Here is a 15,805-nt window from a genome sequence, read left to right on the forward strand (position 1 = left end):
AGTGTGTGTTATTTAAAACCATAGTTTGATTTCATTGTCGTTTCTTATGTTGTTCTTGTTTTCACACTTAGCTTCAGCTTCACGAGAGAGGACTGAAACTGCAGCAGGCCATTTATGGTCAGGTAAAACCTCATCTTTGTTTCTATTTGTTTTGTATTGGTTTGCGTGCTTTGCTTTTCAGGATTCTGGGGCATTGTGCTTCTAGAGGTGGAAGTCGCTGAACAGAGGGAGGGCATTGCATAATTCTTACTGTCACCTTGCAGTCTCAGTGTTAAATCTTTGTACATTGGAGGGTATATGTGATATGTGAGAGGGAATGGACATAAGTTGTGCCAGGGGAGGTTCAGGTTGCGTATTAGGAGGTATCTTTTCTCTGACGGAGTATTCAGGCACTGGCACAGCTGGCCAGGGAGGTGGTGGAGTCACCACCCCTGGAGATATTCAAGAACCTTGGAGATGTGGCACTGAGGGATGTGGTCAGTGGGCATGGTGGGATGGGTTGGGGTTGGACTTGAGGACCTCACTGTCCTTTTCCAACCTTAATGATTCTATGGATTCTGTGGCTGTGTTTGTTACAGAATCATGGAGTGTAGGTGCAGGCTGGAAGGAAACTTAAGAGACCATCATCTCACTGCATCCCTTGTCATGGACCAGAATGGCTTTTGCTAATCAGATTGCTCTAAGTCTCATCCAACCTGGCCTTGAACACTAAGGATGGGGCATCCCCAACTTCTCTGGGCAGCCTGTGTCACTGCTTCACCACCCTCACAGTGAAGAATTTCTTCCTTGTATCTAATCTCAATCTCTGCTTTTTTGTTTTAAATTTTTGCCCTTTGTCCTGGCAGAAAAGGTTGCAGAGCTGCAGGCTGTACCAGATTAGTCTTAGGAAATATTCATTCTTTTTGCTTCTGGCAGAGTGCAGGCAGTTTTAGAGCTATACCTCATGTGATTAATAGACTTCATTAGGACTGCTCTACCTGATCAAACTTGGAAGTACTTCTTAGTAGAAGGAAAGATTTAATTCGTCCTTATTTATAATCTGAACTGATTTATGGTAAGGATCACAAATCAGTGGGAAGTGAATATATTGGCTGCAAATCTTCTTTCAGGCCTGCAAGCTGTTGGCAGACGATTACGAACAAGTGCGCAGTGCTGCAGTTCAGCTAATTTGGGTCCTCAGTCAACTGTACCCTGAAAGGTATGTGCTGCACACAAAGTGACTCCAAATGGTGCCACAGCAGTATCCTAATCCCAGATGTTATGTGCCAGAAAGTCTCAGCAGAAGCAGTTAGAAGAATAATGTGTGCCAACTAATGATGAGACTGCATTGGTTCGATTGAAGCTTTTGTTCCTGATGTTGATAGGAATTCAGCATAGCTCTTAGTTTTATAGCATGCTGGATTAAGCCAGCAGACTGACTGTCTTTTCTCTGTGCTAGCATTGTCCCCATTCCTTCTTCTAATGAAGAGATTCGATTGGTTGATGATGCATTTGGAAAAATATGTCATATGGTCAGCGATGGTTCCTGGGTGGTGAGAGTACAAGCTGCTAAATTATTGGTAAGTCTCATTATTTTATTATTTGAAAAGAAACGGGGAGAAGTTTAGAAACTGCTCAAATAAATTCGTAGCAGAATTCGGAGAAGGGGAAAAGCTGAGTGTGAGGTGTTGGCTTTGGTTCTCTCAGCTGAGCTCTGCAATGATTCCCTCCTTGAGGTTGAAGGGTTGGTATCCAATAAAAACAAGTGCTTGGAATGACTGCCCCCCCAGCGCATTTAAGCAACTGTATTAGATTCAGTGAGCAAATAAGCTGTTCTGATCATCCTCAGCGAACTCTGATGTATGGTTTGAGTTTTGAACTCCATAGAAAACTACTAAAAAGGACAAATTTTATCAGCCCCTGCATTGGGATATATCCAGAAACTGGTGAAATTGAGAGTAATCCTCTTGATTCCTTTTGTTTTATTTCTCCTTCTTTCCTTTAGGGTTCTATGCAACAAGTGAGCTCCCATTTCTTAGAGCAGACCCTTGACAAGAAGCTCATGTCAGATCTGCGGGTACGTAAACTCTTAATGCTTGAGTTTGTTTTTACTGTGTGTGGAGTACTCAAACCACACAACAGGTGTGGAAATGTAGAGCCTGTTTGCTTAGCGTGTCCTTGCCTCAGGGCCGCTGAGAGTTAATTGATGATGGCAGGTTTTCTTTTAGATTGAAGTCAGTGAAGCAATTGCCAGTTTTAGATTTCATTAACTGAGCCATGTAATAAAGAGCTTGAGGCTATCCAGCTTTGTGGATGAGAGGTAAACGTTTGTGTCCCTCTGATGGCCATTAAGCTCCAAGCTTTATTGTGTACAGAAAGTTGGCATCCTGGTTTTGGGAACAAACTTATGGCAGCATCTTGCAAGAGCTGTCTGGTAGTCATAGACATCTTGGGAGCAGTGAGTAGCTGGAGAATGGGACCCTTGAGCAAAAGGCTTTTCAGTAAAACTCCTTCCTAAAGCAACTTTCAGAAAGTATTACATTCAGTTCTCTGGCCTACAAAACAATAGGGAAGTGTGAGCTTCCAGCTATGCCTGTTTTCAAATCCAGAAAACCATTTACTGTTTTGTTCAGTCACCTTTAATGTTTCCCATGGTTGTAACTGAGAAATGTGTTTGGGCAGAGGAAACGCACAGCGCATGAACGAGCCAAGGAGCTCTACAGCTCTGGGGAGTTCTCAAGTGGCAGAAAATGGGGAGATGATGCTCCCAAAGAAGAAATCGATACAGGTGCTGTGAACCTGATTGAATCAGGAGCTTGTGGAGCCTTTGTTCACGGCCTGGAAGATGAAATGTATGGTGAGTGTTAATGCAGTGATTGAATTGCTTGGGATGTATGGAGGGGCTTTCTGTTTGTTTGGGGGTGAGGAGGTGTCCTTTAAAATGTTTCAGGATCCAATGAACACAAGTTTTCTTCTAAATCCCAATCCAGGATTTAGCCTGGCCAACTAATGCTCATTTCTTCCTTGCTGGTGGTAGCTTTTGGATTAAGTAGTTGTTGCTTCTCGCCAGGTCTGGCTTTCCTAATGAAGTAGTAGACAAGTTTCATCTTTGCAGGAGGCTACACAGGCCGAGCTCCTCTTGGTCTGTACAGGCATGAGTGTTCTTGGACAGTTGGAATGTGTTATACGTATTATATTTTATGTGTTATATATATTATTATTATAAATTAGTGACTGGATTCATGTGTTTTCAGTTACTTAGATTTCAGGTGAGGTCTCGTTTACGTCTTTTGTCATGTTATTGTAATTCTGTTTCTTGATTAGAAATGCCCACATTTTACCATCACATTTACCTTGCTCTGTGGTGCCTTTCCACCAGAGTCTCATAGACTTGCTGTTATGGACATGGAGCCCTTCATCTCGCTCGTTCCAGCAGATTATATCTGTCCTGCTCTTTTAAACAGGGTAAATTATGAATGTCATACTGGAACACAAATGTCCTTCAGCTTCTGAGCATGGCTGTGCTGATGGCCTCAGGGATGTCTGTGCTTAGTCTTTTCTAGCCCGACTTTCCTGTAGGTAGAGCAAAGGTTTGCAAAGGCTCTTGAGAGCCATGAAAAGGTGCAGCTTTGAATGTCATTCCTGAATTCAGTTTTAAACCCTGCTGGAAGGATGGAAGTAAATCAGTAAGCAGAAGAACACTGTGACAAAAATATCCCTGTAAACTGTGGTGTAAAATTTGACTTCTTTTTCTGAGTGTTCTACAAATTAAGCCATGTTTTCTTAACAGCTGAACTCTCCCTGAAGCTCCAGCACGAAGCCTTGTTCTTTTCCCTGACTGACAGTATGGCTCAATCCATTGTCTGTGAAGCATCTCCAGTTTGATTACTGGGGGATGTCATTAAAATGGGCAGATGTGGAAAATAACCAGATCTCTGAAGAGTGTATGTCTCCACAGTGGCATTTTAAATACTGCTGAGCTGTATTCTGCCTTACCCACAGCGCTGCTTCGTTTGTTTTCAATTCCATCCTGTAACTTAAATCTAAATGAATGTGTCAGCTCATGAATGTAATATTGGCAAATATTTTCTTGGGTTTTTTTTCCTTCTCTAATGCCTCTAATACCACTGTGGTCTTAATGATCGTGGAGACTCAGCGTTGTGACACGGGCTTTGTTCTGTGTGAGTGGAGGGCTCACTGTGTTTGCATTACTCTGCTTAATCGGAATCATCAGGAATCAAAATGTTCTTTAAGAACAATAGGCCTAAACGTTAGACGCAACTTTAAATGAATGTTTTCAAGATGAGCTAATTTGAGTGAGAAGTAGAAGTATGTTTTAAACAATGTTTGCAAGACAGCTAATTAATCCTATTATGATCCCAGTACATTAATGTTATGGAAGCCAATGGGAAAATGGCTGCAGGGGAGAAGAATCTTCATACATGTCTGTTATATTTGGGTCTTCTTTCTATTCCTACTCTATTTTCCAGCAGAGAGATTCTCTGGACACCTCCATTTATTTTTACTTTTGCTTGAATTATGAGTCATTCTGATAATTAGGGGGCACCTTTTTCCTTTATTTTGAGGTATCTGAGGTCAGGGAGCAGGGAAAGCTCATTCTGTGCTGGTGACACGCTGCTACTCTCATGCTTTTCAGCAATTCATGAAGTGCTACGTGGCTACTTAAAAATGCAGTGAATGCTCTTAGCAATTAAAATGTCTGGAAGAACGAAGCGAGCAGTTTAATTACCTAAATTAGCTTGCTTAAGGTACCATGGTTATAGCTACTCTTGCAAAACATGCCATGAAATACATAACATTTATTAGCTGCTTGTTGCTCTGGGCAGCCTGGTCTGGTGGTTGGCGGCCCTATACATTGCAGGGGGGGGTGAAACCAGATGATCATTGTGGTCCTTTTCAACCCAGGCCATTCTATGAGCTCTCATCCTTAGCCAAGTGCTCCAGTAATACCAGGCCTGTCTGTTGGTGGCATACCCTCTTAAACAGCACTAATGACTGATGTCCCCCTCTCCATACAGAAGTGCGGATTGCTGCGGTGGAGGCGCTCTGCATGTTGGCTCAGTCCTCACCTTCTTTTGCTGAGAAGTGCCTGGATTTTTTGGTGGACATGTTTAATGATGAAATTGAGGAGGTGAGGTTGCAGTCAATACACACGATGAGAAAAATTTCCAACAATATCACGCTGCGGGAGGACCAGCTGGATACTGTGTTAGCTGTTCTGGAGGTAAGGCCTTCCCACCAAGGGATAACATGACATTCTTGTCTTATTTCCATTTTAAATAAATGATATTCAGATTAAAGGCTCGCTGCCCTTGGTAACTGCTGCTGCATCACGTGCATTTCCTTCTGTCTCCTTTTCTGGTCCATCACTTTGTGACATTTCATGTTGAATACAACTTAACGTTATTTCTTCTACCACTTTAGTTGTACCTTTTGTTCACCAAACAGAGCCAGGACACAGGTTCTTTCTCTACTCTTCCAGTGACTTCTTGTGCACTCCTTGGAATAGTTTTGGCCTTTCCTAATCATCACTGTCCCGGTCAGTTCTCAGCTGCACCTGGCAGACAAATCTCTGCTTCACTGGGACAGTCTCTCAGCCTGGGATGATGCTGAAGATGTAATCTATATGTCTCTTTACCCACTATTTGCTTGACCCAAGGCCACAGTGCCATCCTTCAGTTGTGCTCCAGGATAAAGTGAATTAACCTAAGGCCAGGTTGGAAGGTGCCCTGGGCAGCCTGGTCTAGTGTTAGATATGGAGTCTGGCAGCCCTGCCTGCAGCAAGGGGGTTGGAGTTTGATGATCCCTTCCAACTCAAGCCATTCTATGATAGCCTGCTTATCTGTCTGTAACAAGTGCTGTGCAGTATGAGCTGGACTTGCAAACACAGCAATGAGTGTGAGGTGCCTCTGGTATTTGGGCATCTATTTCACATTTGTTCCATTTGGAGACCTGTATGTTGCAGTATAAACGTGTAGACTAGTTACGCTGGTGTTCCTTGTTCTGCTTTTGTTATGATTTGTGGTCTATATTACGATAGCTGAAATATGAGAACTACCACATTTTCATTTTGTACAGGAGGGTCCTTACTTACTCGCTTATCTCTTTCAGCAGTAAAATCCAGCTTTGGACACCAAAATAGAGGACTTAGGAGAACAGTGTGAACTTCAGTGCCTGAATTGTTAATGGTGTTAATGTAACTTCTGTTTTCATTCAACTGCTTTTTCTTGATCTAAATGACTCTATCAACTGCTCCTTGCTTTTCACACCAGGCATTGCATTCTGCGTGCCATGGTGTTTTCGTTCTCACTTGCTGCCACGTTGTACACCTCTTTGGCCCTTTTTATTCTTCAGCCTTACTTGTCTCTATTTTGTCCTCCCACCAATCCAAGCAACACACCTGGATTGTTTTATTTCCCCACTCATTGCATCAGTCTTCAGAGTACATAGTCTTATTCAGTGACTGTCTGCCTCACAGCACCAAAATAAGGACCAGATGAGCGTACCCACTGTGTTTCCCTCCTTTGTTTGTGTGTGTTGGCTGTTGTTGAAGATCCTCTACAAGGGGACTGTTCTTTCTTTTGTGTAAGATGTTAATGGATGTGCTGTTGATATTTAGCAAATTAGGCTTTTTGAAAAAATCCTCTATTGAAAAGCATCTCGTATTTGTATCCTGTCAAATTTTCACGTCCTATCTGCCAATGCCACAAAAATGACAGCAAGGAAGTCTATTGTACTGTTTTGGAACTGCAAGGTGGTGTTTGGCAGGAGGCAAGTAACTAATTAAGCTGGAGTTCAGCCACACTGCTTCCAAAAATACAGCTTGATGACTGCGTGAGCTTCTCTCTGTGGTCTCACTCTGGCCTGAAGTGCAACGTAGGTGCAGTGTGACTGTAGAAGTGATGCATTAGGGATCCCATACTGTTGCATCAGAGTTGATTGCTTGACTTGTAGCTTGTGTTACACTTATTCTTTTAGTGTACACCTGTAAACCAACAGTTGGGTCAAGTTCTTCCTATTTCCTAAATGGTCGCTGATGCTTCTAGGATGAATACAGCCAAAGAACAGGATCTTCTGCCTTTAAAATAAATATATGTCCAAGCTTCTCTCTCTCTGTCTTTCTGTCTGTCTTTCTCTCTGAGCATTCAGAGGTTCTGATTGGAGGGTTTTTGCTTTTATTTTTTAGGATTCTTCAAGGGACATTCGAGAAGCTCTTCATGAGCTGTTGTGTTGTACCAATGTCTCAACTAAAGAAGGCATCCATCTTGCACTGGTGGAGTTGCTGAAAAACCTGACCAAGTATCCCACAGACAGAGAATCCATATGGAAGTGAGTGCGATCAATGTCCTTGTCTGCTTGCTTTTCTGCTTTGTTGTAAATTGGGGCATTAACCAAACTTTGAACTAGCTGAGGAGGTAACAGCACTAAGGTTATTGTGTTATCCTGTGAATACCTGGAATAGCAGGTGTGTGTATGTTGTACGTGTTCCTGACTGACACAGAGACATTGCATTGTTCTTGCTTGTTGGTACTGCTGGTGGTCATCCAGAACTGATGACCGTGCATGGAAGACCCCCCTATTGAAAACAGTCAAAGCATTCACAGAGTTTCTAGAAAGGTAGTTTCAACTTTTAGTTGGAAACATCATCTGTTCCACATAACTAATGTTTTGTGCTCTGTGACATGGCAATATTCTTGTACTGATGGTGAAAAGTGGGCTGGCTGGATAAGAGGATTGTGCTCTTGGAGGGATTCTTTTCTTCTATGAGTGGAAATAATGAACGTTTTGGGGTTTTTGGTTGTTTATGGAGGCAGTAAAGGAAGCAGTGCTTCCACACACATGGTTTGAGATGGAATTCTTGGTTATTATTGGAAGCTCTTATTTTAGTCTTCTTTTTCTTGTACATTGCTGTGGAGTTTGGGTTTTGGATCTTATTTTCTTGGCCTTTTACCTCCTTGATCTTCTAGCCTTAATGAAGAAAAAAAATGCATGTTCTTGCTAGCGTTTAAAATGCAGGTTTTCCTTAGGTTGTGTAACTGCAGGTGTTAACTGTCTCTTGGATAGCTTAAATGAATAGTTTCTATTGTTGTTTGGTTTTCTTTTCAAGCTGTTCTGTTATCTGTGATCATCTCAAACACTGCTGCAAATCCTGAAGAGGCAGCATTGCTGTGAGTTTGCACATAGACTTAACAGCAGGATTCTGATGCTGACCAACACATCAAAGTGCCACTGTAATACAAAGCAATGATGCTTTAAAATGTTGTATTTTGCAGTGTATGTGTTTACTAAGAAATATTTTGATCCATCTGTTTTCAGGTGCTTAAAGTTCCTGGGGAGCCGGCATCCCACTCTGGTGCTCCCACTGGTCCCAGAGCTGCTGAGCACACACCCATTCTTTGACACCCCAGAACCAGACATGGATGACCCAGCTTGTATCCTTGTGACGAAGCCAGCTGATCTGTTTCACAGTCAGACATTCAGTGGTGGTTTCCCAGTGCTTGGATTTGTTGAGCTGTTAGCAGACAGTCCTGTCGCTATCCCTTTGCAATTTAATTACTCAGCAAGCAATGGAATAACTGTTATCTTATGAAGACAGCTTGAGGGAACTGGGCTTGTCTAGCTTGGAGAAGGGAAGGCTGCAAGGAGACCTCATTGTGGCCTTCCAGTACTTGAAGCGAGCTTATAAACAGGAGGGGGAACATCTGTTTATGAGGGTGGGGAGTGACAGGACAAGGGGGAATGGTTTTAAAGTGAGACGGGAGGTTTAGGTTGGATCTTAGGGGGAAGGTTTTCATGCAGAGGGTGGTGACGCACTGGAACAGGTTGCCCAAGGAGGCTGTGGATGCCCCATCCCTGCAGGCATTCAAGGCCAGGCTGGATGTGGCTCTGGGCAGCCTGGTCTGGTGGATGGTGACCCTGCACATAGCAGGGGGTTGAAACCAGATGGTCATTGTGGTCCTTTTCAGCCCAGGCCATTCTATGATCCAGAATCATCTTTATAAATACCAGAGTGGTATAATTAGCTTTTTCATGCTGTGATGAATGATGTGGTTATCAAGCAATTGGTCAAGGTTGAGGTTTTGCAGATGAGTCATTTGATGGGAAAATATTTGTCTAGCTTGCACTAATCTGGTGGATGCTTTAGCTTTTAAATAAGAGTGTTTTTCTGCTTTTTGGTGATACATCTCCTACCTGTGCAGTGTATAGAGCAGCACTGTCACTTATTGCGGTTCTATACGGCAGTGGCTGAATTCCCATAATGCTATGAATTTAGCTTTCTGAAATAAGTCAGTCAGAAATCCTTATATTAAATTCAGCACTTCTCGTGCTTTAGAATGCAAGCCACAATTTTTGTACCGTTACCCTTAACAATGGGAGATGCCTCAGAAATGTGAAATACCATTTTTCTATTGTTCGTTCTCCTCACTTTCCTTCTGTGCAGCTGCAGAATGCGCTGTTATTTATGGTGTGTGCTGAGAGATGTTAGGCTGAAACAGCTCAGTTGAACTGTCGCGCTGCTCCTTGTTTTTTCTCTCCATTTCGAGGCCATCAGCTAACAGATTAAATGAATACCTTGTGAGAATCGAGAAGGGCTGGGATCAGGTGGAGAGGAGCTTAATCTTCAATCAGGTGGCTGTGTCATAATTTGAGTGCATTTGTCCCATGAGTTCAGGATTTAAGGAATTTGGGGGGTGAAAAGCTCTAGTTTGCCTCAGTGCACCTTAAGATCATAGAATCACTGAGGTTGGGAAGGATCTCTAAGTAGTTGAATAGCTTCACCTGAAAACATGGAAGGGATTTTGGGCAAAGGAGAGAAACTAGTTTGGCAAGTTGAAGTCTTGGTAGGGACTTGATAGCCCATGGATATAGCATATATTCAGGAAATGAGAAATGGTGTTCACATCTCTACAGTGCTTAGGATTGCATCTGAACCTGTTTCTTCTCCATGCAGTCAAATAAGTGTCCTGACCTTGTCTGGTTTGCATTGGAATCCTTTTACTCCTGTTAGAGATGTTGTGTTTTGGGGCATGCTGTTGCAGGTCTTTGGACTTGTTGATTAAAGCTTTTAGCTGTCCTCTGTATTTTCTGGTTCTTAGACCATGGAAAAGGTTTTCCTGTTCCAGAATCTTCTTTCTTTGGTGTTTCTTTGGTTCATTTTAATTCTGCCAGCCAGGCTGGACTGGGCTCTGAGCAACCTAATCAAGCTGTGGATGTGCCTGTTCACTGTTCACTGCATGGGAGCTGAACTTGGTGACCTTCAGAGCTCCTTTCCAACTCAAACGATTCTGTGATACTCTGGTGTTTTTTGGGGTGCTGACATGGGAGGAATTGCAGCAATTTTCAAGAACTCAGAGGGAATTGCTTAATTGTAAGTGTTTGGGTGCCAAACTGGTAGGCACAATGTGAGCCTTAGAGAAAGCTCCACCTACTGAGTTCTGCATTTATGATCCTTGGCTCCAATCCTGTCTGTTGCCTCTGATCCATCCCCCGTTGGCAGCAGCAGCCCTTCTCCAATATGGCCCAGCCTGTAGTGTTTGCACTCTGTGCTTCATCTGCATCTGCTCAGACAGCTGCCTCTTTGGGGTTTTACTCAGCATTCTCCAACATACTGAAGAACCTCCAGCAAAGAAAGGGTTGTTGAGTTACTGCTATTAACTTGCCATCCCTAAAGAACTCTTCTGGTCCTTGTTTATTTTTCTTTGACAATCCATTTCAATAGACATTGCTGTTCTGGTTCTGATTTTCAATGCTGCTAAAAGTTGCCCAACAATGCCAGCGCTGTTTTCTGATCACACATTCAGACATTATGCCTATCTTCGGGACAGTCTCTCTCATCTGGTCCCTCCACTAAGAGTAAGTTGAACCACCAAGGCTTGTGCTTTGCTGGGAGTCCTGTTATTTTCTTCCATGTCTGCCAATCTGTAATAATTTGATCCTGGGTTTCTTCTTCCCCTCAGCATCAGTGAGTGAATATTGAGATGTACGTTAAGTAGGGAGAGCCAGATACTAAATGGTTATGATATGGATTTTGTAATATTTTTGTTGAAGATAAATGTTATTGCTCTCAAACGAGATTCGTACACGCTCTGCTGGTTAGAAAAGAATGCTGGGAGGCAGGATTCCCAGGGGCTGTCACTGCATGGGGAGTGGGAGCTCAGCCTTTGTCAATATTACAACATTTAGCACATTTAACAATTAACAGCAATTAGCATATTACAGATCTAGCTGCAGTGTGCCTGTTCATTGCAGGGGAGTTGGACTAGATGGCCTTCGGAGGTCCCTTCCGACTCTTAAGGGTTCTATGATTTGACTTAGATCTTACCTAAGCAGTTTATTTGGGGGTGAGGTGTGTTCTGTGCTCCTTTAGAGCGTGCTTTTCCTGCCCACGCAGGTGGTTGAAAGTCTTAGTGAAGTTCATAAATTCAATTGCATGTGGTCTTCCCCTGATTCCGCTGTCTTGCAGTGAATAGAGGAGGAGATTGGTTACCTCAGAGACACACTGATGTTTAATCTGAAGATCTCTAGCTACAAGTGGGTTTTAAATAGAATTAACCAACAGTGCCTTGGTATAAACGTTGACTCTGAGAAACAGTCGTAGCTCTCAGCTGGTAGTTGTTAAATAACACAGCAGCGTTTTGCAGTGCTGTTACTGATGTTAGTCTTCGTGTGTGTGTTTCTCTATGTGTAGCTGCCGGGTAGGAAGTTGGTCTCCTCCCCAGTGTCTCCCAGCATTACACCACACGAGGACCCTTCCCAGCAGTTCTTGCACCAGAGCCTGGAGAGGGTGTACAACCTGCAGCACCTCGACCCGCAGGGCATCCAGGAGCTGCTGGAGTTCACCATTCGGTAAGGCTGCTCGGCAGAAGAGGAGTTAAGATTTGCAGCTTCTCCAAAGTCCATTCTGAGGATCAGCGTCATTCTTAGTCCTGTCCCTGCACACCTCTAATTGTGGTCAGGTTATTTGTAATGTGTGCACATTTTTGTTTTAGATGGAGAAGGTTTTCTCCCTTCGTCTTCCAGTTTTAGAACCTGTGGCCTTTGATGCTGTGGGAGAGAAGCTGCTTCTGTTGCTCTGTTGGGTTCCTTTTATCAGCCAAGCTTATAAAGGAGTCGGGTATTCTTCATGAGTTGGGAATTCAGAGGTTTTCCTGAAATAGGCTGTATTATTGCACAAGGGGCTTATTCTGCCTTTTCCATTTTATCTCAGCTGATATACGAAAACAAAACACTTGAAAAAGGATTGTTGGAGAGAGGATGAGAGAATTATTATTGAGTCAGAAAAACAGTCACTAATCCCTTGTTTGGAACACAGAACTCCACAAAGCCTTTTTCCTTTTTCCCTACATATCCACCTTTTCTGATCGTGTAGCTGTAAATTGCTTCCACATCCACCTGTAGTGGAAATCCTGACCATGAACACAACGTGCTTTATCCTCAGCTGTTTTTAGAGCTACAACGCACAGCCCAGAACACGATCTCAGAGCATCCAGTGCACAAAATGCTTTTAACGGGTTCTCTCCTGGCAGAGCATCCGCGATCTGACAGGGCACAGTGAAACTCTGGGCATCTTGAGAGGCTGTGAGTGCCTTTTGTTCTGCACAGCAGTTCTGTCTGAGATGGCCATATGCATAGCTACATGCTGCACAGGAGAGCAGTATTTGGAGCTGATGGAAATTGTTATTGTTCCCTATTAGTGTGTTGTGAGATGTGGGAATTAAGCACCAAAGGGCTTGTCGATACCAGGCCACACACAACAGCCCATTGGGCAAGTATCTGTTCATCAGGTTTAAGCTTGTCTTACAGTGCTAGCTATACCTCAAACATGGTGGGTTCATGCAATCAAGCATGTTCCAAACAGTTCCTTTCCTATCCAATGTGAGTAGCTGGATTTCCCAGCAGTGGAACACAAATGGGTCATTAGCTGCTGTAGAAACCTGGAGGGTTTTTTTTAACGTTAAATCAGGAACTGCTGTGCTGTGTGGTTCCCACAGGGCTGCAGAGCAATGTGGGTTGACAGACTTACTGCTTCCACTGCAGTGCTCGTGTCAGCCTCTAGGAAAAAAAAGGAGCTGCCAAGTCCCAGGGCGCAAGCTGTTTTGTAGTGCATGCTTTCCTGCTCTTTCTGGTGCTTATACTAAGGATAAGGAAAAACAAGATGTGGGAATGGCTGGCCTCAGCACTGCTGCTGCATTCTAAGTGCATTTAGATTAACCTACTTGCTGTCTCAATGCTTTTATTTTTCCTCCCCCCTCCCTCCCTTTTGCTTATTTCAGTGATCTTCAGAGGCTTGGAGAGCTGCAGTCAGAGCTGGCAGGGATGGCGGATTTCACTGCAACGTACCTTCAGTGTCAGCTGCTCCTCATTAAGGTCTGATTCAGCGGGGTGTCGTGGGCTGTGCTTCACAACGTCCCCAGTCAGTTCTGGTGGCAGTGCTGAGAGCTGATCCCTGGTGGAAGTGGAGATCAGGGGGATTTCAGGCAGCCCTGCTTCACTCCTGGGGCAAACAATTGATGAAGTAACTGAAGTAAATGAATACACTATCACACTTCTTTGCCAGAGCAGAACTTGTTTTCAGATAGAGTTGCAGTGTAGACAACTGCTCTGCAACTTTCACATTAAGAGAGTGCTTTTCCCTCTGCTGGTGACCACCAAAATGTAACCTACAGGTAGGTAAGGCAGGACATCACAAATGAGTTTCCAGAAGGAGACGGTAGAAGCTTTGTTGTCTAAAACTGAAAGTGATTTGAGTTTCTTAGCTAAAGGTGAAGCTGCCAGTTGGAATGCATTACAGCAGCTCTCAAATCCTTGGAATACATTTATAACCCAAAGAAGGCATTTTAGATAGGTGTTAATAGACTTTGAGCAGCCTGATTGCTGTGCCCATCACAGGAGTTTGAACTGGATGGTCTTTAAGGTCCTTTTCAAGCCATACTGGTCTATGATCCTATGAAATCCAGAGCTTTTGTCAACACAAGGTGCAGTCCATACAGAGGGCTGGCAATTGGAAGTGTTTTTGTTGCCTCACTCCAAGCTTGACTGGACTGAGCCATCCTGCCTTAGCTAAGAGAATGTGAGCTCTTGTATTTCTGGTAAAGATGGGGAGAAGTGGATAAACACGGCACCAAACATTCTTTGCTTGAGCTGCAGAGCAGTCATCAATACATCAGTGATGTAAAGTAAGTAATGTGGCTGAAATTAAAAGCAACTTCTAATAGCACAGATAGAAATTTCAGTATGACAGAGAGAACACCAATGCCAGAACACCCTTCTCAGTAGATTTCTTTCCAGTCAAGCTTTCTTAATTCCTTTTTAACATAAACCAAAGAGAAAATAGAGTTTCTTTTGTACAAATGCCAGCAGCTGTGTTGCACTCAGTAACTCCAGGATCTTTCTGGGGGAGCAGGGAGTGGAAGCTGTCAGCAGGAAGGCTGAGGAATACTGACTGTGTGGGTTTGTTTCTGAGGACAGTTATTGTTTCCAGTATTCCAGTTCCATGGCTGCAGTCTGAGGATGCCCTGCTCTTAGCCTCGAGGATGTGATGATTGGTTATAATTTCTCTGATCACTGACTATATTCTGCATACAGTTATCCTTAAATACTGAAGAATTTGCAGCTTAGCCAGTCTCTCATTCATAGCTTTGTTAACATTATTGCCAATGCTGTGTAGGATGTTTATATAGCAGTGTGTAGTTCGCAAGCTGTGGTTTCCCATACTGTTTAAAAAGCAAGTAGAAACCTTTGGCCTGCTCTCTCAGGCAACCTGTTGGCATATAACAGAGAGGGCATGCTCCCAAGCCCTGTTTATCTTGCACAGTGTTAGAGCGCTCAGACTGAAATGGTTATTTATCATCCCTTTTTTTTAATGGTTTCCTTCTGCAGGCCTTGCAGGAGAAGCTGTGGAACGTGGCAGCTCCTTTGTACCTGAAACAGAACGCGTTAGCATCTGCTGCAGCAAAACAGGTGAGGCTGAAGCACCTGAAGGCGAGTCCTTGGATTCCAGTTTCTGTGGCCTTGCAGTACTGATGTGTTTCTGACTTTCTGCTGTAGCCTGTCCAAGCAAATCTTAGTTCCCCAAAGTGAAGCAATTTCTTTCAGCTTCAAAAGATCAAATGAAGTGGAGATTGAGGGAGATTTAGGACTGCAGGAAAAAGGCAAACATCCCATGTATCTTCCAGAATAATAAGAAAGGAGATTGGAGAACAGTGGACTGTTGGCCTCTGGGGAACTCTATGGAGTAAGTCCTCTTAAAAGCCATTTTTGAGCAAATGAAGGTCAAGGAAGTGATTGAGATCAGCCAAAATGCATTTCGAAGGGTGAATTATGCCTGACCAACCTTACTGCTTTCCACAGTGAGGGCACTGGTGTTGCAGACATAAGACATTAGATGTCACAAAGCCTGACTTTCTCAAACCCTTGAACACAACCTCCCATTACTTATTACCAAAATGGCAAGATCCCACATCTGTAAGTGGATCATAACATGGATGGAAGATTGGCCAGACTGCCTGGCTTAAAAGAATTGGAAATACTGGCACAGAGACCAGAGTGCCCTCCACAACCCTGTGGATAAAACAGTTGAGGAGCTGGTCAGTAGGGGAGATCACATCTGGAGGGGAGTTGTGCTTGTCTCTGTGCAAGGAAGGTACTGCTGAACTGCAGTGAATTGAGCAGGGGACCCTCAGGATGGCTGAGGAGTGGAGCACTTCTCCTGCAAGGAGAAGCTGAGGGTTCTGGGCTTATTCAGCCTGGAGAAGGTTCTGATTTACTGCTCTATGCCACTTCCTTATCTGAGGATATAGATCAC

At 43.6% G+C, this 15,805-nt stretch overlaps 1 protein-coding gene across 3 annotated transcripts in view; it reads left to right on the top strand.

Annotated features, from left to right (window-relative positions):
- Positions 1 to 15,805, top strand: part of INTS4 (integrator complex subunit 4) — a 30,148-nt gene that overhangs the window by 5,994 nt on the left and 8,349 nt on the right. For 2 of the 3 annotated variants that reach the window (XM_015852510.2, XM_015852509.3), the window contains exons 6-17: positions 72 to 122; positions 1,110 to 1,198; positions 1,439 to 1,559; positions 1,985 to 2,056; positions 2,662 to 2,836; positions 5,019 to 5,224; positions 7,187 to 7,329; positions 8,317 to 8,432; positions 10,721 to 10,854; positions 11,690 to 11,847; positions 13,275 to 13,368; positions 14,881 to 14,961. In XM_015852510.2, coding sequence (XP_015707996.2) covers positions 72 to 122; positions 1,110 to 1,198; positions 1,439 to 1,559; positions 1,985 to 2,056; positions 2,662 to 2,836; positions 5,019 to 5,224; positions 7,187 to 7,329; positions 8,317 to 8,432; positions 10,721 to 10,854; positions 11,690 to 11,847; positions 13,275 to 13,368; positions 14,881 to 14,961 — 1,440 coding nt within the window. Of the gene's footprint in view, positions 1 to 71; positions 123 to 1,109; positions 1,199 to 1,438; positions 1,560 to 1,984; positions 2,057 to 2,661; positions 2,837 to 5,018; positions 5,225 to 7,186; positions 7,334 to 8,316; positions 8,433 to 10,720; positions 10,855 to 11,689; positions 11,848 to 13,274; positions 13,369 to 14,880; positions 14,962 to 15,805 lie in introns of those variants that run through there. The other variant, XM_085509736.1, reaches the window with a different exon arrangement.

The sequence above is a fragment of the Coturnix japonica genome, chromosome 1 (assembly GCF_054131305.1).
Source record: "Coturnix japonica strain WE chromosome 1, WE-NBRP24, whole genome shotgun sequence".
Lineage (NCBI taxonomy): Eukaryota > Metazoa > Chordata > Aves > Galliformes > Phasianidae > Coturnix > Coturnix japonica.